Source organism: Danio rerio, chromosome 5 (assembly GCF_052040795.2).
Source record: "Danio rerio strain M-AB ecotype USA chromosome 5, GRCz13ab, whole genome shotgun sequence".
NCBI lineage: Eukaryota > Metazoa > Chordata > Actinopteri > Cypriniformes > Danionidae > Danio > Danio rerio.
The window spans coordinates 64837635-64865373 of NC_141025.1; the positions used below are offsets into that span (position 1 = coordinate 64837635).

The following is a 27739-nucleotide window of genomic DNA, read 5'->3' on the forward strand; positions in this document are numbered from 1 at the left end:
ACACTTTCAAATTTAAGATTACAAAAAAAAATCTTTTTTTTTTTTTTTTTGGGAGCACTTTATTATAACAGACAACGTATACAATTATTTCAATTATTTTCAACAGTGTTTTATGAAAATTCTAAGGGTATCCTTTAAAGTGATACCAAACTTTAGTATTTACACCTCTGCATGTGGATTCAAGCTTTTGAAATTGGGTAGGCAAAACAGCACTTGACTTCAAGAGTTGAAGTTCATGTCAAAACTATTCAACACAAAAAAAGTATGTAATCTTTTATTCTCACCCACTTTCCTATTTTTAATCAGATTTTGCCACAGCAAAATGAACCACCGCTTACTCTGCCATATGATTTCCTGTCATTTATTACTTAGAACATGGATAATTTTTATCCATGAAAACCCTATACATGTTGCCTCTAATGGCTTACAGGTTGACTGATAATCTTTGGACTTCACATTGCATCTGCATTCTTCAAGTTCTGTCAAATGTATTTTTAATAGGCTTTAAACGTGGCCACACAGAAAAATTGTTGAGTAATCCTTGAATCAAGCATCAATGAATTTGAATGTATTGTTTGAGATGATTATCCTGTTGGAAAGTCTAAAGTTCATATATCTTAAGTCAATGCACCTAAGCATCCCAATGAGCAACCTCCAATTCATCCAACAGCTGCAAGGCATCCCTATAACAAGACCCAGTCATCTCCAAGTTTGACTTTGGAGATGATGTTTTTCTGCTCAATAAGCCTTTTTTTTTTTTTTTTTTTTTTTGACTTATTACTTATAAACATGTCCAACACCATCTCTGCAGCACTCCACTTATCAGGGCTGTGTTGTTGGGTGACCAAATTTCATGACATCCCACCGTAAGTTTTCGAAAAAGCACTCAAGAACTCAGACCATGAGAAACAAAATGATTTAAATAACACTGTTCATCGCCTGGCCAATACCATCTCTACAGTGAAGCATGGTGGAGCAGCATCATTCTGTGGGAATGTTTTTCAGAAGAAGAAACTGGAAGACTAGTCAGGATTGAGGGAAAGATGAATGCAGCAATGCAAAGAGACATCTTTGTTGAAGACTTGCTCCAGAGCACTCTGGACCTCAGACTGGGGCCACGGTTCACCTTTCAACAGGACAACAGCCCTAAACACACCATCAAGATAACAAAAGAGGCACTACAGGACATTGCTAAAAATCCTTGAGTGGCCCAACCAGTCAAGACTTTAACCCAATTGAACATAGATCTAAAAATGACTAAGCTCTGTCGCTAATAATTCAGCATGATGGATCATGAAAGGTATTGAAAAGCAGAAAAGGAGAAAAATGCCCAAAATTGATTTAGCGTCAAACTCGAAGACATCGCACTGTACTTGGTGTGGAAGATGTTTCAACAAAATAGAGCAAAAGCTGTGAATATTCATGCACATGTTTGTAGTTGTTTCTTTTTAATTCACCCTGTTGACCTTTGGGTAAAAAATGACTATGTACAATTTTAACAGCATTTTAATCTTGAACTTTAATAACTTTCCAAAATGACCTCAACATCTGAAAAATGTATTATTGTCTATTTTCATGTAGACTATACACATCTTGGGTACAACAACTTTTATTGGACCCGCCATCCATAGAGCCAATTTTACACAAGAAAATCTACAGGCACGCACATACACATGATAAGAAATGGGCTGCTTTAACTTTTATGAATGCTGTGTTGCTAAAAAAAATCTTTTTACATCTATGCAGAGATCTTGAGCATTAGAAAATATAAACCTTTACTTCAGTCAAAAACTATTGATGCCTACTATTTAAACACTGATGAAATACTGCACACCAATGAAGGAAAACCTGAACATTCGATGAGATTGTTATGAACGATAAGGTTGTTTTCTCATGCAAAATAATTTTGAGGATTAAAATTAAATAGATATCAAAGGGGGGTAATTTTAGGACAAATGGGATATACAGATTTCTAAGACCACATAAAGGGTTTTGTGAGGATTTCAAACCAATTCATTCATCCATTCATTTTCTTTTCGGATTATTCCCTTTATTAATCAGGGGTCTCCATAGTGAAATGAACCGCCAACTTATCCAGCACATGTTTTACACAGCGGATGCATTTCCAGCTGCAACCCATCACTGGGAAACACCCATACACTGTCACACATACACTATGGACATTTTAGCTTATCCAATTCACCTATATAGCGCATGTCTTTGGACTGTGGGGGAAACCCACACGAACATGTGGAGAACATTCAAACTCCACACAGAAATGCCAACTGACCCAGCTGAGGCTCGAACAAGCAACTTTCTTGCTGTGAAACGACAACACTACCCACAGCGCTGCCCCATGATGAAAAAAATACATACATATAAAAAGAGCTATAGTTTTTGGAGAAAGTGTTTAAATATAATATTTTACAAGTTTTAGTGTTACAATAAATTAATTTGTATTCTGAAGATCAACAAAGGTCTCAGGCATTTGGAACGACATGAGGGTCAGTACTATAATTTTAGGTGAACCTTTTAATCTATAAATAAGCAAAAAAGAAAATAATGGCCAATATAAGCAAAATAAACATTTAATGTAACAAAAATAAGCCCATATAAAATTGTATCGATCTGTAAACAGTCAAAGCTCGTCTGCTCAAGCAGTAGATGACATCAAGTACACAGTCAGCTCTCTCTGTTGCTCAGTTCCTTGGCAACACGATGACGATGATGATGATCGCCTACTTAAAAGCAGAGCAGAGCCGTGACCAACAAACACCTTCATCAGCATCTCCGACTGAATGGCACTCGCTGAGGTACGACTATCATTTGTGTGCTGTCATTTAAACTTTTATTTTAGGAAACCAGCTGGAAGAACCTCATTTAACTAAGTTCAACATGTTCCAGAATCAACTTGGAACAGTATTCCAATCAACCAATCAGATTTGAGGAATTGATTTACTGTAAATTAAGGATTACAATTAGCGTTTGGTGATTTTAGATCATTGCTATTCACATATAATTTCTGTTTGATTATTGAAACAACTCACAGTTAGAATTAGATTTAAAGTGGTAGTTCAACCTAAACAAAATGCAAATTCTTATGATTTACTCACTCTTTACTTGTTTGACTTACTTATGTTGAACACAAAAGAAGATGTTTTGAAGAATGTTGTAACCCTTGACTTCCATAGTAACCACATAAGGGAAAGTAATTGTTGAGTTTTTTTAAGGATTGATGTTATCAGGAACAACAAAGCATGTTCAAAAGTAGATTATTTGTCTATTTAAAATCATCAGTTGCTAGTAACATATAACCATCTATCAACATTTTGTTTTTAATTTCCATGTGCAGCGAAGGAAGTAGATTGTGAATCTGCTGATAAATCATCTTCATCGTCTTCTTCTTCATCATCAGAGGTCATCATGGGCTCCAGTTCTTCATCCTATACCCCTAAAACTATTTATCTGGACGTGGATGGAAAGGTGCAAAGGGTGAGTCTCGAGATTTCCATGCATTTTTATGATCAGTGTTAAAGAGTGTTTGATACGCGCATATAAAAATGTGTAAATGCATCTGTAAACAAATGATGAGAAAAAGTGACTTGTTGAGGATGTGTGAAGTCAGTTCTTCAAATTGTCATATTAATGATTCATCATCATTTGGTCTTAATTTTGAAGATTGTTTTATTTTTTAAATCTGAGGAAATGTGGCTGAAATTTGTACTCTAAAAGTATTATTATACCATCCTTCAAACAAACAAACAAATAAATAAGTAAATAGGTATTTAAACAATTGCCACACATTAGCTAGTACATTTTCCAAACAAATACAAAGAAAGGGAGTTACACACTAAATCTAAAATTACATTTTTGGAGTCAAAAATGATATATTTTTTTCATATAAGTGCTTTAAGTTTATAAAAGGGTCCCAGAAAAAAAGATTATAAGATTTGATTTTGTCAGTGTATAAACATACAACTATATATATATATATATATATATATATATATATATATATATATATATATATATATATATATATATATATATATATATATATATATATATATATATATATATATATAAATTATTACTTGAAATTTCCCTGGGGGGAGGTGCTGTCGCCTAACAGCAAGAAGGTCACTGGTTCGAATCTCTACTGGGTCAGTTGGCATTTCTGTGTGGAATTTGCATGTTTGCATGAGTTTCCTCGGGGTGCTCAGGTTTCCCCACAGTCCAAAGACATGTGGTACATGTGAATTGGGTAAGATAAATTGTCCATAGTGTATGTGTGTGAATGAGTGTGAATGGATGTTTTGCAGTGATGGTTGGTGGCTGGAAGGGCATCCGCTGCATAAAAACGTGCTAGACAAGTTGGCGGTTCATTCCGTTGTGGCGATCCCAGATTAATAAAGGGACTAAGCCGAAGAGAAAAATGAATGAATGACGTTTCTCTGGATTGACTGTATTTATTTTGTTTGGGTTTGAGTAAAATGAAAACATTTGCTTTATAAATACTGCAACTGTCTGACAACATTTCTTTGAAATGTAAGAAGAAAATATAGTTATTTCAAGCAATTTTTATATAATTTTTTTTTCTTTTTGTCTTTTTTTATATAAATTATGGGGGAAATGTTTTTGTTTTGAGTTAAATTAATACTTATTTCACCAAATATTAAATTCTTAAGTTACAACATTGATATTGTGTTGTCTGAAAAGGAATGTAAACCTGTCTAAAATATAGCATTTTTTTATTTTATGCAAAAAAAAAAAAAAAAAAAACTCTTAATGACAATGTTTACATTACATTTGGAATAAATCAGCAGTTTACGGATCAAAACAAAATAAATTTTTTTAAATAATTTATATATATTTTAAGTGGTCTCTTAATTTTTCCCCTTTATTTCTCTCTTTTGTTTACCAGGGCTGTATGTATTTGATCAAAAATGCAGTAAAACGGTAGCAGTATAAAATGATATTTCAATTGTGATGCAAAGTTTCTTGTTCAGCATCATTACTCAGTTTTCAGATTCATGTGTAATTTTCAGAAATTATAATATGATGTTCTGGTGACTGTTAAACATTTATTGTTATTATTACCAGTGAAGAAAGAAGATTTAATGCTTAACATTTTGCAAAAAAAAAAAAAAAAAAAGCAATGTATTAGTAGAGTTCAAAAGATTTAAAATAGAAACCTTTATACCATTACATTTTGTACGTGTGAGTAAATATTGACAGAATTTTGGGTTGAACTGTTCCTTTAATGTAATAATACATAAAGCTAGTTATTTTACTGAGTTCAGGACAGTCTTTTAGTATGTTAAAAAGATGTGGAGGGTCACAGATGTCTTTGACACACACAAGCACCGGTCCTGGAGGGCCGGTGTCCTGCACAGTTTAGCTCCAACTCTAATCAAAAACACCTGAACATGTTAATCAGGGTCTTCAAGACCACTAGAAATCTATAAGCAGATGTGTTTGATTACAGTTGGAGCTAAACTATGCAGGACACCGGCCCTCTGGACCGAGTTTGCCCACCCTATACTGCTACAAAAACACATTCACCACTACATTTGGGGTTATCTCATTAAATGCACAGTTCATGCAAAAATATAATTCTGCAAAATGTACTCATCCTCCACTTGTTCCAAACCTTTTTGAGTTTCTTCTGTTGAAGACAAAGAAAGATTTGTGTTGGGGCAACATGAATGGATTGTGTGGAATCCTGCATTTTTTACAGTGCAGAGTTTAAAATAACTTGATAAAATAAACCTTTTGGTTAATTATAAAAATGTGCATAAATTTACGATGGAAACACATTTATTGAATACATTCCAGCTTGAAGTCATGTGATTTTGTTTTACACATGTGATGACAAAAAAAGCATTGATGGACAAATTATGCAGGGGAATCGACCATATTATATAAGATCGTAAATGTTGTTTTAGTCATTTTAAAATCCCTCAGCCAAAGTCTGTCATTATAGTGGTTTGGTATCATTATCTCCAGAATTATCTGGAGCGACTGCGCTCACAAAGACTGATCCCACACCTCCAAAAGCCACCACTTTTACTTTTCTGCAGCGCAACTGTTTTTTGTGATATTGCAGTGTTGCACACAAGTCTATTTTGCATCTGTTGATGGAAATATAGCTACTGACTGTTATTTTTTTTATTGTGATCTTCAGATTATTCAACGCACATCATCGCACATCATTTGTAACTTTTCGATGTACAATAATTTTTAAATGGGGGGGGATTTTGTACAACTGAACTTGTTCTAATTCATACGAATTAGCCACTAAACTGACAGAACATAAAATAGTTATGTTTCCTCATGAGATCAGGCTGGGATATCTTGTTTTGTGTTCAGCAGATAAAAGAAATTCATAAACAATTAGAACCTTTTAAATACAGAGTACATTTTGAGAATATGTTCTTTTTTGGTGTATACTGTCCCTTCAAGAATTGTTTTCTTTAATTGTGCAGTATTCATGAGCGTTCATGTTTTTAGGTGATTTTCAGTCGACACTGCAGCCCGTGTGACATTCGGGATCTTCTTTGTTCATCATCCAATATTGCCAGGTGTGTGTATCTTTTCATAGAGATTATAGCATTATTAAAAGTGAAACCAGAAGGTGAATTAAATTAATTTTTTAATAATTTATTTTCAGAAACACAGCTGTACTTTTGATTGACTCTGAAGGAGCATTGATATCGATTGACCCAACCATGCCTGCAAACACTCCAAAGTAAGAATTCAGCATAAAGATGATGATGTCAACTAAAGCAATGATTCTAATCTAAGACCGCACAAATGCAAACATGCCAAGTCATTTTTTCCCTTTATGAAACGTACTAGTGTTTATTTTCATGCTACTAGTATTTATTTTTAGATACCTTTCATTAAGGTAGCATGTCTGTCATAATGCTTATTCATTAGCCGCTAGTACACTGTAAAAAAAAAAACCTAATTTTACAGAAAATATCCTTAAATTTTTTACAGTAATTTTTTGTCCTTTCACATTATATTCAAAACGTAGTAAAATGACAACCAATCTCTCTAAATTAACCGTTTGACTTTCATTTTAGGTACTTTATTATTAAAGACAAATTACTGACATTTGTGTTTTTTATACAGGGAAATTACATTATTATTTATACAGTATTTTTTTCTGTTATTTTAAATTATATTCAAAAGTTCGTAACAATTACAAACACTATCTGTAAATTAACGGCTTGAATGTTATTTTATGTACTATATAAGTAATGACAAATTACAGCAATTTGTCTGTTTTTTACAAAAAAATTGACGTATTATTTACAGTGTTTTTTCCTGTTTTTTAAGTACATTTAAAATTACGTTAAATTAAAGTAATAAATTGTAATTACTTGCTCTGTAAAAAAATAAAAATAAATAGTAAAAAAAGGTCAAATGACTGGCAGCTACGGCTGCCAAACAAAAACCATAAAATTAAGGTAAAATTTCTTTGTTGAAAAAAAGTGCAAAAAATAATAAATCTACAGATATTTTCATTAAAATGTTTACAGAGAAACACTGTTATTTTAAAGACTTTTCCTAGATTATTACTATCAAATCCATTTAATAAAGTAACACGCTAAGAGTGCTCACATACACCTGTTCCAGATTCCGCTGATTGCACACACACAGTAGGAGGACTGATTACATGAACTGATTACATGCACTTTAAAAGCAGCACAGACGCACGCACCAATTGCTTAGTCTTGTTATACTGCTTCTGTGAACATTATGATGCGTTTCTCTTCTTTTGCCTTGCTTTGTTTGTTAATTGTTGAAGTTGTTTGCTGCCAGGACTGATCATTTGCTTGTTAATTGACCATGATTCTGGATTCACTGCATACATCTGTATGCAGTTTGCCCCTGTGTTGACTTGCTTGCCTGACCATCTCTGTGTAATAAACCTGCATTTGAATCTGCACTTCTTTGTCAGCGTCCCCTCCACGTTACAGTTCCATTTCATTTAAGATTTGGAACTGAATCATTTCATACAACTTAAACCTCTACATGTTTTAAAGTAATACTATTCTATAAAATGTAATGTTATAGTTGTGAGAATTTTAATCAGTTGTATCTCGTTTGATGTTTTTTCCAAACTTTTTTGATCCAAAATAAAACTGTTAAATTACGACCAAGAGCATGTCTTATCATTTTATTAAAGGCGTTTAATTGTAAAAAAAAATTAAATAACATTGTTTTTTCTTGAACTTTTAGTGCAGTCACTTTATTAAGGTGTTCAATCATAATAATCTAGGAAAAGTCTGTAAAATAACAGTGTTTCTCTGTAAAACTCTTATTGTGTTACTTTATTAAATGGATTTGATCGTAATAATCTAGGAAAAGTCTGTAAAATAACAGTGTTTTTCTGTAAATATTTTAATAAAAAAATATCTGTAGATTTATTATTTTTTGCACTTTATTTAAACAAAAGCCCCTTTCACACAGAGATACCGGTAAATTTCTGGAAAATTTCCGGAACGACTTTACCGGTATATTGAAAAAAGCGCTGTTCACACAGGCGAGGACGTTACGGAAATTTTCCCGAAAAGAGCATTCACACATCCATTCCAAAATACCGGTAAATTCTGACATCATTCACCACAAATGAGCTTTAAACGGCTGCGCTTGTATTTGTAAACATTTGACCAAATTACAAACTCTGTGGATGATCAATATTGTGAACAACTTTTGCAGGATCACTTTCGAATGTCGAGATGTTCATAATATGTGCGTGTGCAGGCGCTCATAGGCGCACGCAAAGCTTGAAGGTAAACAAACAACGGCTTATCATAAGCATCTCATTGATGATTATTTACACAGTTGGCATTAAGAAGAACATATAAACGTGATCTGACTAACTTCTAGCAGCTAAATGTGTCTGGAAAAATATTCAAAGGCTTTTATCCTCACAAACCGCGCAGACGTAAATGCGTCTGACTGTTGTGATTGGCTAAAGCAGACGTCTCACGTCAGCACGTTCTAGACGTGCACGCGCTTATTACGGCAATCTTCCTTCTGCATTCACACAGCGCAGCATTTCGGCAAATTGCCGGTAATGTTACAACTTCTCTTTCCGGAAAATAGCCAGAACGAATTTACCGGTATTTTCAAAAAGGTGTGAAATTATGTGTGAAAGGGGCTAAAGAAGGGGCTAAAGAAATTTTACCGTAATTTTATGGTTTTTGTTTGGCAGCTGTAGCTGCCAGTCATTTGACCTTTTTTTTTACAGTGTACTTTTGTTTTAAGATAACTACTTATTTGTTAACATTATTAACCTATATAATGATATAATACCATATGTAACTGTAACTATATTTACCTATATAAATATAACTACATTTAATCTAAATAACTAAAATCTTAATATCTATTTGAATGCTTTTAATATTCATTTTATACCATATTTTTCACTAGTACTTCATAAGGTAGTGCTCATTCTTTAAGCATAGTACATTAAAAAAAAAAATACTTTATATACTATACTATATATATATATATATATATATGAGCAATTCCAGCATTATGGATGTGACATTTGCAGTAAAATCTTAAAACATAAATTGACAGAGGAAGTATATGTGTATATGTTAACCTTATATTGAAACATCTCTTTATATTTTTTCAAAACATCTAGCCACAGAGTTGTGGAAGCAGAAAATTATTAATCTGTAAATCTGTAAACATTTTTTGTATTTTGAACGAGGGAAATTACCATGCGTTATGGATGTGACAAAAACATTCTGCAAGTTTACAGTATACCTTTGTAGAAATTCTGTGAATTAAACTGCACAACCCAAAAGAAACGATGCTAATCAAAAGAATAAGAGTTGTCTCACTATAGAACAAACATGATTGATTTTAATTAGATTTTACATTTTTGCATTTATGAGGAAAAAGCTTTGTTATGGATGTGACATCTCTTTGTTATGGATGTGACAGGTGTGAAATTGCCACTTGCGTAACTTTGGTAAATCAAATATAATTTTTGAAAACACTAACAGAGATAATTTTGAGTATTTTAAAAGCACTGTAAAATACAAGCCTACACAAAAAACGCAGAAACAGTTTTGCTCTTTTGGCGAAAACTTTGGTGAAATTTTTTTTCATGAAAAGGTTAACATTTGCATGGAAATGCTCATATATATATATATATATATATATATATATATATATATATATATATATATATATATATATATATATATATATATATGATCATTTTGTTGGAATGCAGTGAGTACACTATTCTGTGCTTTTGAATAGTTGTGTTTAAACTTCTGTCGCGTTTCGTTAGGGCAAACAGCCAAATTGCAGATCTTGTCATGTAGTGTGTTACAAGGACACAGGGTTACAATGTAACCTGCTCACGTAATGTTTACATTCAGCATTGTTTTTCAGATAAACAAATATGTGTATTTTATGGTATATAGTTTATTAGTATATAATATTAACATATTATGGTATTTTGATGCTTTAGAAGAGTCAAAAACGTACATACAGCACCTTATAAACAAAACTAGATTCTGTTCGATAGGTAAGAGTCTCTAAAATGAGTTATGATTAAATATTAATATGTAATAATAAGTCATACACTACAAATGGTGGATTTTAAATTCATGGATTTCAAATTTTTGGCTATTATTGACAATATTTTATGGAATGATTAACCTTGTAATACGATAATGATACGATAATTTTTTTCTTTTATTCTTTTGTTCTCTCTTTCTTCCGTTTTCAAGCAACTTATATAAGGTTATGCCTCATTCCACTAACCAAGGAGAAGGTAATGAAGAACTAATAAAATATTGTACATAAATAATGAACATACACATAGTTGTCCGAAGGCAATGTCAGTGTAATGTGTCAAGTACCAACTTTTTATTCCCTTCAACAGAAAAGGAAGACATGTTTCAGAACGTTCTCTCACAGGTGGCCGAGCAGTTCACCAGGTGAGACATGTCATATCCTGTTAAAATTGACATTTTATAATTGAGATCAGAGTAATAGTAATGGATTAGCTTTTTGTTTCAGGGCTTTCAGGATCAGTGAGCTGAAGACCGAAGTGACCAATAGACTGGCCATGCTGGAGAAGAGAGTGGAGCGTGAGTGATGATCTGATGATCCCTATAATGCATGTCCAAACCCACATCTGATGGTCTGAACTGACGCGGTGTGTGTTTACAGTAGAGGGACTCAAAGTGGTGGAGATTGAGAAGTGTAAGAATGACCTGAAAAAATTGAAGGATGAAATGACCTCTGGATCAATGAGGTTTGTGAAATTTTTATTTTATTTTATTTTATTGCTTGTTTTGAATTTTACTTCAGATTTTATTTCATTTTTACCCCTTGTCTTTTATTTCATTCATTTAATTTTAGTATTTTTATTTACTTGTAATTTAATATTTTACTTTATATATTTTTTTCTTTTTTGCTGTATTTTAGTATTTAATTGTTATTTTAATATTTTATTTTATATATTATTCAATTTTTTTATTATTGTATATGTTATTTTATACTTTATTTTAATTATTTTATATTTTGTTTTAATTTTTATTTATTTCCACATTTTATTTTATGTTTGATTTTACTTTTCTTTTTTGTTAGTTTATATTTTATTGTATGTTTAATTCTATTTTATTTAGTTTAGTTTAATTGTATTTCTTATACTATTTTCATTTTTTATATGTAATGTTTATTATTTTATAATTTATTTAATTTCATTTTTAACATGTTATGTATATATATATATATATATATATATATATATATATATATATATATATATATATATATATATATATTGTTATGTTATATTAATTATATATTTAGTTACATATTTCAAATTTGGTTTAGATTAGTAATATATACAGTAATGTACAGTTTACTTTTTTTTATTGATTGTTTATCTTTTGCAATCAGAGTAAACTGCAATTGCAAATACAACTTTACTGATGATGGAAAGAAACTGTCACCTAGACGAGATGTCCCAAACTACCCTAAGGTAAATCAATCAATCAATCAATCAATCAATCAATCAATCAATCAATCAATCAATCAATCAATCAATCAATCAATCAATCAATCAATCAATCAATCAATCAATCAACCCTTTTTGTATTCATTTATATGGCAATCAAATAATAAATGTTTTCGAGACTGTTGTAATCATATGTAATGAAGTGTTTTGTTGTGTGTTTGTGCAGTACACACTTTCTCAGGAAACCATAGATGCTCTGAAAAAGCCCACGTTTGATGTATGGCATTGGGAGCATAATGAGGTTTGTCATATATTTCTGTAACTTGCTTTACAGACATGCTTTTGGTTATGACTTTTGTTCAGGTTCCCACTATAATAAAGCAAACCAAATAAACAAAACAACTTAACTTTACCGTTCTTTCAAAATGAGTATGTTTTTGGAACAGTTATACAATATACTTGAGTACAAACTAAAATCGAGTTTTTATTGGAAATAAATGAAAATGTATAACAGTTTATGTTTAACACATTTAGGTACATTCATATTAAAAGCATTATATTAAGGCAGTTATGTAGTATATTAAAGTATATTGAATGTTTTTGCTAGCCGGCAGCTAGCTCTCTGCAACTCTCACATGGTTGCCCACTGAAGCTAAGCAGGGCTGCGCCCGGACAGTACCTGGATGGGAGACCACTTGGGAAAGCTAGGTTGCTGTCGGAAGTGGTGTTAGTGAGGCCAGCAGGGGGCGCCCAACCTGCGGTCTGTGTGGGTTCTAGTGCCCCAGTATAGTGACGGGGACTCTATACTGTTCAGTGAGCGCCGTCTTTCGGATGAGACGTTAAACCGAGGTCCCGACTCTCTGTGGTCGTTAAAAATCCCAGGATGTCCTTCGAAAAAGAGTAGGGGTTTAACCCCGGCATCCTGGCCAAATCTGCCCACTGGCCTCTGTCCATCATGGCCTCCTAACCCTCCCCATATCATGATTGGCATATCATCACTCTGTCTTCTCTCCACCAATCAGCTGGTGTGTGGTGTGCGGTCTGGCGCAAAATGGCTGCCGTCGCGTCATCCAGGTGGATGCTGCACACTGGTGGTGGATGAGGAGATCCCCCCCTCTCCCCCCCGCCACCCCCCCCCCCCCCCCCATTGTGTAAGGCGCTTTGAGTGCCCAGAAAAGCACTATATAAATGTAACGAATCATTATTATTATTATTATTTTGATTTTGCCAAATGCACTATTGTAAATTGTATGTGTTGTATTTAAATAGTTTGAAACTATTTTAATTGTTCATTCATATATATATATATATATATATATATATATATATATATATATATATATATATATATATATATATTACATGTTACATGTTCTCCCTGTGTTGGCAAGGGTTTCCTCCGCTCCGGTTACTCCTGTTTTCCCCACAGACCAAAGACATGCACTATAAGTGAATTGAATAAACTAAATTGGCCATAGTGTATGTGTGAATGAGTGTGTATGGACGTTTTCCAGTACTGGGTTGCAGCTGGAAGGACAACCTCTGTGTAAAACATATGCTGGATAAGTTGGTGGTTCATTCCGCTGTGGCGACCCCAGATGAATAAAGAGACTAAGCCAAAGTAAAATGAATGAATAATTGAAAGTTAGAATCAAAATATAATCAAGCACTTTACAGCTGCTTTAAAAGAACAGTTCACCTAAAAACAGTATGTAATTTTGACTCACCCTCTACTGGTTCAAAACATATTTGAATTTTAATTGAAATATATATTGTTAAAAGAGTTGGAAACCAGCAGCCATTGAATTCCAAAGTATATCTTTTCCTGCTATGGATGTCAATGTTTTCCAACATTCTTCAAAATATTCTTCAACAGTCTTCAACAGAAAAAAAAAAAAAAAAACATAAATGTTTAGAACCACTTGAGTGTGAGGAAAAGGTGAGAAAATTTGTGAATAATCCCTTTAATATTTCAGTCAACACATCAACACAAGCATACTAGTTAAAGGCATGACCAACATTTGGGGACCTATTATGCAAAAATTCCCTTTTTAAGGGGATAAACAGAGTTGTGTGGCAACAGTGTGTGAAAATGATCAACCTCTAATGAATTCATTACAAATGAATTCATTCTGTTTTTTATAATTACATTTTGATTGACATTCTCTTTTATGTCATCAGAGGGGGAAAGCCCCAACCATTAGTGCGTTACACCCCTACTCTTTATGAGAACTGCCAAGGTATTCAGGAGAGTCAGCACCTCAGTTTAACATCTCATCCAAAAGACTGCGCTCACTGACAGTATACTGGGATTAGGCCTCACACAGACTACAGGTTTAGTGCCCCCTGCTAGCCTCACTAACACCACTTCCAACAGCAACCTAGTTTTTTTCCATGTGGTTATCCATCCAGCTACTGACCAGACTCAGCCCTGCTTAGCTTCAGAGAGTAATCGGTCTTGGGCTGCAGGTTGATATGGTTGTGGCATTCTGAGCCTCTTTTCACAGAGATCACGTCAATCCTGTTTTGAATCTGCCACTATGCCGAAACACAGGCAGTTGTAGCGATGGCCTCTTTTGAAAAGCCTACAATCTCATTTGAATTTATCAAATTCATCAAAACGGCACATTTTTGGATCAAAGTTTGAATGAGGCAGTTTCAGAAAAGTATTTGCGAGCAATTTTGAGGTGCTTACACGTAGTACACGTAGAGTGTTCTAGGGACATCAGAGACTTATTTTACATCTTGTTAAAAGAGACTTTATAGGTCCCCTTTAAAATATAATTATTTAAAATGTTTACGTTTAGGATTATTGCAAAGTACACTTTGTCAGAATTATAAGGTTCTATCTGACATTTCAGTCAAAATTGAGTTAGTAACTTATTCTTATTAAATGACAACCTGTTTACATTATGGGATGTTTTTATATGTTGTCTCCATTTTAAGACTTTTTATTTAAAAACCAATGTTACACACAGACTGCTTGCTATGGAATGCAAAAACTTTGAAGCTCAATATCTGAAAATCATTCAGAACACAGATAGAACCTTAGAATTCCAAGGTGACTACTTATTAAAAGTGTACTTTAATATATTAAAGGGATGGTCCAGAATGTATTCTTAAGGCTTGTGTGTGTTTTTGGGGTGCAAAGCAATGTGTTCTCATGCTTCATTTGTAAAAAATCACGTTATTATATATATCACATATGTCTTACTTTAATTATACAGCTACTCAGTTAATATGAAAACAACTGTTGTATTTCCTAGTTCGTCCAAAAGCCGCTCTCAAGAGGCTCTGATTGGTCAGCTAATAAAATGTGCTGTGATTTGTGGATTGGCTCCATATCACCAGGAAGCCTCTCTACTGTAACAGCACATCAAGCCCCTTCGCTGCACAGGGTGTATGCTCGTAGCTTGAAAGATTTATGACATAATTTACCTGGATGTATTTGTTTGTAGTCCCCAAACATTGTTCGCTGCTTTGCTAAGCTAATCGTAAAAGCCAATGTCTCCCTTTACATTGAACTTTGAGTGTCTTGTTTCGATGTTGTTTATGTTCACACATGCTACATTACACATCAACTAAAGTTTAAAGAATGATAGGACTTTCTCTGGGAAGGTAAAAAACCCAGGTTCAAAATGAGTAAACTTTACTCCCCAAGAGATAGGGGAGGCCTTAGATTGCCTGATGTAAGGATGTACAACCTTTCTTTTGAAATGACCAAGCTGGCCAAGCACTGGGGAGAGACAGATTCAGAGCTGGATTGGATAAATGGAGGAAAAGTTAGCATCGCCATTTCACCCAATTGACATTCTCTCACAATGTTCTGGAACTAAATGGGAATCAAACCCAGTGACCATACACTCAAGATTTGTATGGAGTAGAATCCATAAACTGTGTAGGTAGGACATCACATTATAAACAGTCATATGCATCATTGTGGAATAACCCAGAAGTTTGTATAGGCAAAAAAAAAAAAAAAAAACATTTTTTATTTTTTATATATTTTATATTTTTTTTGTTTTTATTTTATTTTTTAAACATTTGTATTTTGGAAACAATGGCAACTAAAGGATTTACATGAGGAGGGTATATTCTTGTCATACTTTGATTTAGTGGACAAATATAATATTGGAGCCCAAGGGGACTTCTGGAAATACCTGCAAATTAGACACTGCATCAAGGACAAACTTAACATGAAGGACAACCCTGTATATGCTTATTTACAGTCACCACAGGATGCTAGGATTGCTTCTATGTGTTACAAAATGATGCTAAATGTAAACTCAGTAGTATGTAATAATTTGAGAATAATCTGGCAAAAGGATCTAGGGATTGATATTGAGAAGAATGAGTGGCTGGACATCCTTTCCAATGTAGGTAAAAATATAAGAGAAGTTAGAGGAAAGTTCATTCAGTAAAAAAAAAAAAAATAATAAAAATACATAGATACTACTATAGACCATACAGACTCTATAGGATGGGACTAGCTGGAAATAATCATTGTTGGATGACAGTAAATAAATTTGACTAGATATTTTTCAAGACACTTCTATACAGCTTAAAGTGACAATTAAAGACTTAACTAGGTTAATTAGGTTAACAGGTTAGGGTAGTTAGGCAAGTTATTGTACACTGATGGTTTGTACTGTTGACTACTGAAAAAAAGCTTAAAGGGGCTAATAATTTTGACCATAAAATGTTTTTAAAACAATTAAAAACTGCTTTCATTTTAGCTGAAATAAAATAAATAAGTCTTTCTCCAGAAGAAAAACGTATTATCAGACATACTGTAAAAAAATTTCTGTGCACTGTTACACATCACTTATAAAATATTTTTAAAAAAATAATAATAAATTCAAAGGGGGCTAATAATTCTGACCTTAACTCTATGTATTTTATGTATGTCAGTTTCTGCCACATAAATTAATGTTTTTATCTATATCATTTGTTGTGTCTTTAAGTAAATTGATTGGATGTTGTTGTCAGATGCTCAGCTGTCTGGAATACATGTATCATGACCTTGGACTGGTGAAGGAGTTTAACATGAACCCAATAACTCTCAAAAGATGGCTGGTAGGGCAAACTTTATTTTCTCACCTGCATTTTAGACTTTTTGAATCAACTCAATTTTTATTAGACCTTACAACTGTGTATGTACAATTGCTGTGTATCTGTCAAAATAAAAAGCTGGCTATTCAAGAAAATTATCGTGACAATCCTTTCCACAACTTCCGGCACTGCTTCTGCGTCAGTCAGATGATGTATGGCATGATACACCTGTGCGGCCTTCAGGTAAGTGGATTTGTGTGTGTATATGTGTATGTGTGTGTGTTTGTGTGTGTGTGTGTGTGTGTGTGTGTGTGTGCCTTGTATTCCTCATGTTGAAGTGTCTAAATGTCCCCACATGTATAGCAATACCAGTAAACTTTAACCTAGTGTGGACATTTTTGTTCCCCTTGAGGAAAATGGCTCATAAATCACACAGAATTAAGTATTATTGTTTAACATCATAAACACGTAACAATTATGAAAATGTAAAAATGTAGTGTTTCCTTTGAGGGTTAGGTTTAGGGGTAGGCTTGATATATATAGTATTAAAAATCATAATGAACAGATCAACAGTCGCCTTTTTGTGCTGTAGGACAGGCTGACTATGACAGACATGTGTATTTTGATGACTGCAGCAGTGTGTCATGACCTCGACCATCCGGGGTACAACAACACGTATGTTACTGAATTATTATTCATTCTCTAAGAGAACAATAGCACTTAACACTGGCTATTTCATTGTATGTTGTTGTTTGACACTGACTTGTGACAAAATAGAGCTTAACTGTATTAAATGTGCCCTTGTGCCACAAGAATTAAAATGTATGAAAAAGTATTGGGAATATCTCGAATGAATTATTGTAGAAAATAACAGAAATGAACCGGGTGTTTAAATTGCTAATTGAAAGTAATTTAGTTAAATGCAAATGTAATTTTTCAACATTAATTATTGTTTGTACAAAAATACTGCATTTTTTGTGCATTTAAGGGGGTAGTTTACAAATCATTTACTCTCCCTCCACTTGTTTCAAACCTATTTGAGTTTTTTTTTTCCTTCTGTTGGATACAAAAGAAAATATTTTGAAGAATGCGGGAAACCAGTAGCCACTGACTTCAATCTTTTTTTCCTACTATGAATGTCAGTGGTTACAGGCTTTCAGCATTCTTTAAAATATAAAGGGTTCAGTTGCAAAAACCTCTTAGTGCTGTCTGAAATTTCCATAAAAAGTTGAGTTATTTGAAGACCATGAAAAGAACTTATTATTTGCCCAAAAAGTTAAAATGAATAACCCTACACACAGGAACCTGAAAAAAATGCTAATTTTAGAAGACAATATCAGACAGCGTTTAGACGTTTTTACATCTGAATTCTTTATATTTTATTTTGTGTTCAGCAGAAAAATAAACTTTTAAAGGTTTTGGAACCATGTGAGGATGAGTAAATGGTAAGTAAATCTTTATTTTTGGGTAAAATATCCCGTTAAGTATACCTTTATTTTAAACAGTGTTGAGCAAAGATAAATTGCATCCAATATGTGAAGGCAGACACATACATAGAAACCAAACTAAACAAAACCCTTTTGTCACATAGATATTTCAATTTTTATATAATTTTTAGAATTCATTCATTCATTTATTCATTTTCTTTTTTGTTTAGTCCCTTTATTAATCTGGGGTCGCCACAGCGGAATAAACCGCCAACTTATTCAGCATATGTTTTACACTGAGGTTGTCCTTCCAGCTGCAGCCCAGTACTGGAAAACATCCATACACACTCATTCATACATACTCTACGGACAATTAAGTCTATCAAATTCACCTGTAATGCATGTCTTTGGACTGTTGGGGGAAATCGGAGCACCTAGAGGAAACCCACGCGAACACAGGGAGTACATGCAAACTCCACAAAGAAACATCAGCTGACCCAGTCAAGGCTCGAACCAGTGACCTTCTTGCTGTTGGGCGACAGCACAACCTACTGCGCTATTGCGTTGCCTAATTTGTGTATTATACATATATATTTATTTTATATCTAAATATAAATAAGTTTATATTTAAAAAATATATGCCTGCATGTGTGTATTTATATGTACATAATAAATATACACAATATACACACTTAAATTATGTCAAAACAAACTTTTATTTTGGATAAAATTAATCGCAGTAAATCTTTGCCCTAATTTTAAACTATGGTATTATTATTATTATTATATGCAAAAAGTGTACTTTGTTGCATGTGTGTATAAATGACATCTCTGTCTTTTGTGCCGGAGATACTGTTTAAGGTTTTGTGTGTTCAGGTATCAGATTAATGCTCGCACTGAGCTGGCTGTGCGTTATAATGACATCTCTCCACTGGAGAATCATCATTGCGCTGTGGCCTTCCAGATCCTCTCCATGCCCGAGTGCAACATATTTGCCAATATAGAGCCTGAATCCTTCAAACAGATACGGCAGGTACCTCTGACCCACCAAACAGATTCTGTCTCTACACTGAGAAACATTGTACTGTACATTGTACATACTGTAAGAACATTTGCCACCCAGGACCACAAAATCAGTCATAAAGGTTACTTTTTCAATGAACCTTTTTTAAGTATTAGACATTTAAGACATTAAATATTACACTACAGACATTTATAAATAAAATAAAAACTAACTAAATAGGTTTTCCATTGAAGTGGGGTTTGTTAGGATATGACAATATTTGGCTGAGAGACAACTATTTGAATATCTGGAATCTGTTTGAAATGTCCAAATTAAACTTTTTGGCAATGCATATTACTAATCAAGTTTTGATACATTCATGGAAGCAAAAGTACAACATTGCTTCATAAAACAGGATCTTTACTTAATATTCTAAAGGTTTTTGTCATTAAAAAAATCTATAACTTTGATTTAAGATTGTGTCTTTGACTAAGTGCAAAATAGTTTGGGGTATTGCCACAAATCCATATTTATTTATTTTTTTTAAACAGGAACAGTTATTAAAAATAACATTTGGTCTTAATTTTATAATCTAAACTTTATCATCTAACTTTGCATTTTAAAAAGTGTAAAATTAGTTAAAACTTTAATTGCAATAAAGAACCTTTTTTTTAAGGTCACATTTTTAAATATTTTATGCTGGTAAGATTGTTTAAAGTTTTTCGACTTGGCATTTATTTAAATGAAAATACATTAAGTTATATGAATACTGGGAAATATTATCACTGCATAAAATATTTATTTTTATTTCAAAATGTAATTTATTCCTTTGATTTTTAAGCAGAATTTGCAGCATTACTACTTCAGTATTCAGTTTTGCATGATTCTTCAGAAATCATTCACATGAATTTTTCTTGTGGCAAAAAGGCTTTACTTTTCTTTTAAAACATCTTTAGCATTCTTGACGAAAAAATAAATATATATATATATATTAAAACTGACATTGTTTTTACCATTCTTATTTGATAAAAACAAATGAGAAAGTTCTTTTAAAGGGTTGGTTAGTTTACTGAAAATAAAAATTCTGTTAATTTCTCACCCTTATTTCTCACCAATCATCTGAGACTGTCTTCTGAACACAAATTATGATATTTTAGATTAAATCTGACACCTATCTCAGCCTCCATATATGGCTCTAAGAACAGTTTTCTGCACCAAAAAAAACTGTAAATATCACTTTATCCTCTCCCCGTGTCAGGTCAGGGAGCACATTTACTACAAGGAATACAATGTATTTGCATTGGAGTCAACAGTGCAGCATGCAAGCATCGTATTGCCTGTAGTAAATGCACACCCTAATCTGATATAGAAGACATAGATGAACAATTTGTTTTTTCAGGGTTTTTTTAAAAACTGCACTAAAGTGTTCCTGGAGATTTGGTCCCTTGATTGTTTCTGGACTATTACTGTCTAGGATAATGGCTCATTTCCACTGAGTGGTAGTACGGTACGGTTTGGGTCAGTAAGCCGTTTGACAGGGGAAACGGCCATAATGAAAGAGTACCAAACCGTACCGTACCGTATCATTCAGTGGAAGCGGGCCATAAGAAAGCTCTCAGATTTCTTCTAAAATAGTTTAATTAGTGTTCTGAAGTGTCAGGGGATTGGAATGACACAAGGGTGAGTAATAAATAACAGAATTTTCATTTTTGAGTGAACTAACCTTTTTTTAGTTTCACAGAATGTTCTTTATTGTGAAAATGTTTCTTTGAGGAACCAGTTCTGGTTGTTTATTGCCATTGTTTGAAAATCCTGGATGTGTTATTTGTACTTCCTCTAGGCAATCATTACACTTATTTTGGCAACTGATATGGCCAAACATGGAGAAATACTGGACTCTTTTAAGCAGAAAGTGGACAACTTTGACTGTACTAATGAGGAGCATGTTAAATCTGTATGTGTTTCCCGCTATTATGACTCACATTGTTTGCAAATGCTTGTTGGCTCTGTGCTGTATGCATAATTCTTTGTCTGTGTGTCTGCAGCTGAAGATGGTGTTGATCAAGTGTTGTGATATCTCCAATGAGGTGCGTCCCACTGAGGTGGCAGAGCCATGGGTGGACTGCCTGCTGGAGGAGTACTTTATGCAGGTATCATTAGCAGTCTCTCTATGCAAATGAAAATGTTTCTTACTTCATGTATTTAAATGTTTGCTCAAAAATGAAAATTTACTCACTATTTACACACCTTTAGATACTTCTTTTTTTAAGTGAGTAAACCATACCTGCAAACACTCTTGTTTTCCCAAGAGTCTACCTTATTTCTCACCCCTCTCCTGTCACCCTCCCATTTAGTTATTTTCCCGTAACTCAAGTGATTTCGCTTGATATTGCACCCCAAGGACACAACTGAAATCATTTGTCAACAAGGTACTAGAAACATTCCTCAGAGATTTTGGTCCATACTGATATAATAGCATCACACAGTTAATGCAGATTTGTCGTGCCATGATGTGAATCTCCCTTTCCAACACATGCCAAATGTGCTCTTTTGGAGTGAGGTCTGGTGACTGTGGAGGCCACTTCAGTACAGTAAACTCATCGTATGTACAAGATGATTCCTGCTGACATGGTTCCTGCTGGAAATATCCATCAGGGATGGAAATGGTCAGCAACAATACTTAGGTAGGCTGTGGCGTTGACACGATGCTCAATTGGTACTAATGGTCCCAAAGTGTGCCAAGAAAATCCCCCACACCATTACACCACCACCAACAGCCTGAACCTTTGATACAAGGTAGGATGGATAAATGCTTTCATGTTGCTGACACCAAATTCTGACTCTACCATCTGAATGTGACAGCAGAAATCGAGACTCATCAGACCAGGCAACATTTTTCCCAATCTTCTATTGTCCAATTTTGGTAAGCCTGTGCAAACTGTAGCCTCAGTTTCCTGTTCTTAGGTCAGTAAATCACCAGTTTCTGAAATATTCAGAGCAGCCTGTCTGGCACCAACAACCATGCCACATTCAAAGTCCCTTAAATCCCCTTTATTTCCCATTCTGAACCAAATTGAACTGCAGTAGATCTTCTTGACTATGTTTACATGCCAAAATGCATTGAGTTGCTGCTATGTGATTGGCTTATTAGAAATATGTGTTAACGAGCAGTTGGACAAGTGTACCTAATAAAGTGGCCGGTGAGTGTATATAGTGATTTGTAGTCATGAGAACAGAATTGTAAAGTAGCTACATTTTCAGCATTCATAATACCAAAAATGGTTTATTAAGCAGCAAATTAACATATTAAAATAATTTCTAAAGTACAATGTGACACCAAAGCCTGAAAATCCATCTAAATAAAAAGTATTTTTAAATATATTGTAATAATGGAACACAGTTATTATAAATTGTATTAATGTTTTAGCACATCAATAATTTATGATATTTAAATAACTGCAGAAATATATGCATAAACAAAAATCGCTCTGTCCCAAACCTTTTTATAAACAGTAGTGTATAATTTGCTTTTATTTTAATTAAAATATTTACATTTATCTAAAACTTTTCCATTATATACTTATGAGTAGTTTTGTGTTGTTTTCTGATGTGTGGTTTGTTTTGGCAGAGCGACAGAGAAAAGTCAGAAGGTCTTCCTGTGGCTCCATTTATGGATCGAGATAAAGTCACCAAACCAACCGCACAAATTGGCTTCATCAAATTCGTCCTCATCCCAATGTTTGAGACGGTCATGAAGGTTTGTACACTCAACAGACAGCCTGCCATGCAACTTTAAGCAGAAGTTTAATAACACATCTGTCATTTGTGTCTATACGTCCAGCTCTTTCCACAGATTGAGGAGATCATGGTTCAGCCTTTGAGGGACTCTCGTGATCACTATGAAGAGCTCAAGCAAATTGATGATGCCATGTCAGAGGTAAAAAACACTAAAGCTTTAAAGCTTTGGCCTTATGTCCAGAATGCAAATCAGATAAGCTATTATTTAGACTTATGGTTTGTCTTCTCTTTAGGCACAGAAGAAGAAAACAGAGAGCATGTATTTGGGTGGGAAGAAATAAGCAATGTGCTTCTTTTTATGGTATGGAGAGAGAGTTCATTCTCATCGTTTATCAAAACGGCTACAAAATTGGTGTAGGAACTATTTTGTTTACTACTTTCATGAACAGTTACATCTAAATGGAATTTTACATTGCCTTCATTTAAAAATGAAATAATATTTACAGCATTCTATAATAGGCTTGATTGGTTAAAATGAGTTGCAAAGAATGAAACATATTTAAGCGTTGATAAATCTTCTTAGTTCATTTTAATGAGCAAAGAGCTGTAAACATGCTCAATTAAACATAACATTCTGAAGGAAGAAAAGTGAGAGCATTCTCTTGTAAGAAGTACTCCAGTAATCTCAATTTTTTAAAGATTTTTGTATCGTATTTAACAGTAATATGATCTGAATTTCACTGTAGGACAGTTATGGTGTATTTTACTGTATTTTAAAATTGCATTGTGAATATTACTCTATATTATAAAGATATACAATACAAATAGAGCAAGATAAATGTTTTTGTAAATGTAAATACAATATTTTTATTGTAACTATTTTACAGTAAGTTACTGGCAAACTGCTGCCAGTAAGTTACTGTAGATTCTACAGGAAATTATTTACAGTGAGGCAGTACTTTTAAATAGAACTAAATTAACAGCTGGACACACACACAAGACAAATAAACAACACAGGCTCATTCTAATCACATAGTCCCATGGACGTTTCTAGAGACAGCGAATTATGTAATTGGAGGTACATATGGCTGCATTTAATTTTTTTAAGCAAATGCTAAGGGGCGGTATGACACAGTTCTTTTCGGCTGACCGATTATCTCCGTGTGGAGGGCTTACCTGCCACAACCAGTTTGTCTAGTTAGCTTGTTGTGTACGTCGGTGGACTTGAGACGCAGAGAGGAGTTGACCGCGACGACCACCGAGTCCAGGGAAGAGCGATTCCAGGAATCAGCTAAGACAAAAACAGAATCCAAAAATAAAACGAACAAGTGAAAAACAGGGTGAGAATGTGGTAAAATCCGAAATTATGGTAAAAACCAGACGAGGGCTTTTCTTTTTCTGGACAGATTTTTTAAACCGTCGGTTGGGTTTAGGGAAGTAAGCGGGCGGGCGGGTCAATCGATAAAATTGGTTGGGTTTAGGGAAGAAGATGAGTGGGTCGGTCGATTGGCTAGACGCCCAGTCAATCATTTAGTCTTTCAGTTGGTCGATAGCGGCCTCTAGTGGGTTCACGCGAGAACATCGCGGGCGCGAACGGCTTTTGCGAGAGACATTTGAGATGCGAAAGAACGCACACAGCAGCCTCTCGCGGATTCACGAAAACAAAAACTGCAAAAATACGTACCTCCCAGGATGTATTTCGCAGTCTCCAGAAACGTCCACGAGACAACGTTTTCAGAATGAGCCTGGGTTGCAAATAAACTGTTAGAGAGCGTGTCCACCAAAATGTTTTTGTGCTGAAACCTGAAAGTTTTTATGTGCTGCTGCTGTCAAAGGGAGCACTAGAGCTCACTGTTTTTCAAAAGCTTTTACAATAGGGAAAGAGCTCACAGCTGAGCGTTTTTAGAATAGCAAGCCTTCTGGCAATATTGCCAGCAAGTTCTGGCAATAGCACATGCTATAGCAAAACAAACCACCGCTACATTGATGGCTAGTTATTTCTTTTTACTTGCATAACTAGTTTTAAAACCAATCACAGCAGAACAATAAACTCTAACATATATCAATATGAATCTTGTGGATTTCCTCCGGGTGCTGCGGTTTCTCCCATAAGTCCAAAAACATGTGGTATAGGTGAATTGACTAAGTTAAATTGGCCGTAGTGTATTTGTGTGAACGAGTGTATATTGATTGAAAATGAATGAATGAATAAATGAATGAATTAATAAATGAATGAATGAATGAATGAATGAATCTTGTGCAAAAAAACATCATGGCATTAACTATAGGATTTCTAAAAAGTTCAGGGGCCAGTTTCAGAAAGGAGGTTAAGTGAAAAGTAAGAGTATTTTAACCCTGAAATGAGAGAAACTCTGGGTTTTCCGTTTCAAAATGGCAGGATTGTTAAACTCGAAAAAACAGGGTAAGTCAAGCCTGTTTCTGAAAGAGAGGTAACTTTAACTCAGAGTCAGTTACTGTGGTAACTTACTCTGTGAATCTAACCTGGTCAGGAGCAGGTTTTATTCTCTAAACTCAGAGTTTCTGTCGGTCTCCTCCCCTTTTTTTTAAAGACTAAGCTGCATTTCTCGCCTTAACCTTACGTTTCCACTCACCTGTTTTAATGCTCATTTTGGATATGCACATAAAAATGATTGATGGAAACGTCATGATGCACTTAACTTTTGAAAATAAGCATAAAAATATGCACATAACTGAGTAGGATAAACTTTTACTGAACAAATTACAGTATGAGCATTAAAAAAAGGTTAATTATAAGAGGTCATATGATGATGAAAATGTGTTTGAATAGACAAACCATCTGGCTGAGCACACTGTAACACATCTTAAATGTTGTTTTGCTCATTTATTCTAAAACGCCTGAACCGTTTCAGTATTAATGTTACATTATTAATGACCTCCAGAGCTTCTGGAGCGTGTCAAGAGCGTCTGTTCTCCGTTTCTCATCCCTTCAAACGCCCCCACACGTTTATTTTGTGTCAGAATTGTCTTCTGAGGCGCAAGTGCATTTATTGAATAAAGAAAAGATAGAAGCAGCTCCTTCTACCGCAGTAAATTCTGTTTTTACTGTTGATATTTGATTCTTAACCAGAAGTGATAATTTTGTTCTCTTTGACTTGTTGGATGGAAACGCTGCTTTTTCGCACGTCTTTTCTCCGTTAATCCAGTTTTGCAAATAAATTTAGTTAATATTTTTGGATGGAAACATCGCTATTGCCTACATTTCAATCACAACTAGAACAAAGTCACGTACGAGAATGGCTTGTCCTTTTTTAATAAATAATTAGCTTAAATTCACTGACCTTCGACATGTACTTTTACATTAACGGGATTGTTACTTGTTCTAAAAAACATTTTTTAGTTCTGCTTACATTCTAAATGTCATATCAACCTCTATCACTTGATCAATAAAAAAGGCAGACACACAAGAAAAAAATACTTTTTGACCCCTTGTAATGTTCTCCTCTCAGCCTGATCCAGCTCCTGGTTTCCTGAAACTATGGTTTTAAACTGTTTCGACTCTCAAAGGCACCCTATTTCTGAAGGAGAGGGTTTGATCACTTCTGTGTACCCGAGATATCCCGAATGTCCAGAAATGTGGTCATTGATAGTAAGAAGAGCTTCAAAATTGCTGACTCTGTTGATTTTTGCTGCTGCTCTAATTATTCTTCACAGATATGTTTGCACAATTGTATGAAGTGCTTGGCCCTCAAACATCATTCTATTGTCATAGGCTAAAATAAAATAAACAGCTCTTAGAACTAGAAAATGCTTGATTAAATAATGATACATGACAGAAACTGATTTGGCACGTGTTGATTTGACAGAGTGAGTTTTGCAATAATTGATTTCACCAAAGAAGTTATTAATAAAATGTACTTAGAGATACTGTAACTCAGGAAAACATGCAACCCAATGTTCAAACAGAAAACAGTATAAATGAACAAAAAAATTAATAAAATATAGACTGACCTTAAAATTTGAAAATGGGTGGTGTTTTTCTTCTGATGGAATTGTTAGAATTGCACATTTTACACATATTAGTGTCTGGATCTTAAAAATGAAGTTTAGATTAATAAAAATAGACAGATGGTGGTGAGGTATGTTTGAATAAAGGTGATTTATATCTGAGAAACCTGTTTAGAGACACAAGTGTGTGTGTGTGTGTGTGTGTGTGTGTGTGTGTGTGTGTGTGTGTGTGTGTGTGTGTGTGTGTGTGTGTGTGTGTGTGTGTGTGTGTGTGTGTGTGTGACAGTTCATTCCTTAATGCATCTGGATGTGACAGTTACTACACGGCTACAGTCATTCACGGCAGTATGGCTTTATACTTGAATGTTTCTGTTACTGACCACCAACATCATAAGATAATAGATTTTAAAACCTAGATTCATATGTGAAATGTCTAATGCAAACATCAATCAAAGACAACGAAAAAATAATTTTAAAAAATGCCAAAATGTTTTTCGTCATGCATCTGCCTTTTTT

At 34.0% G+C, this 27739-nt stretch overlaps 1 protein-coding gene and 1 long non-coding RNA gene across 8 annotated transcripts; one reads left to right on the forward strand and one right to left on the reverse strand.

Moving 5' to 3' along the window:
* The first annotated feature begins 771 nt into the window (after positions 1–771).
* Positions 772–27241, forward strand: pde9ab (phosphodiesterase 9ab). 7 transcript variants are annotated; one of them, XM_087254281.1, is made up of 20 exons: positions 772–2813; positions 3416–3492; positions 6514–6584; positions 6674–6751; positions 10779–10822; positions 10934–10988; positions 11071–11141; positions 11224–11308; positions 11959–12040; positions 12243–12317; positions 17006–17092; positions 17207–17311; positions 17661–17743; positions 19372–19528; positions 21339–21452; positions 21544–21648; positions 23127–23255; positions 23340–23435; positions 23530–23597; positions 26725–27241. In XM_087254281.1, exons 2-19 carry the CDS (start codon positions 3424–3426, stop codon positions 23575–23577), a joined length of 1554 nt encoding a protein of 517 aa, XP_087110407.1. In that variant the 5' UTR covers positions 772–2813; positions 3416–3423; the 3' UTR covers positions 23578–23597; positions 26725–27241. The 7 variants fall into 7 exon arrangements, 5 of the variants coding, with proteins under 5 accessions (XP_087110407.1, XP_087110406.1, XP_087110408.1 ...); XM_087254280.1 differs by having other exon boundaries at positions 2474–2813; positions 3353–3492; XR_015491906.1 differs by having other exon boundaries at positions 2711–2813; positions 3353–3492; positions 18726–19528.
* LOC137495644 (uncharacterized) lies at positions 24412–25089 on the reverse strand. Its single transcript, XR_015491908.1, has 2 exons — positions 24921–25089; positions 24412–24527 (listed from the first exon to the last, which is right to left on the reverse strand). It is a non-coding gene; the product is annotated as an uncharacterized LOC137495644 (long non-coding RNA).
* Positions 27242–27739: the final 498 nt, after the last annotated feature.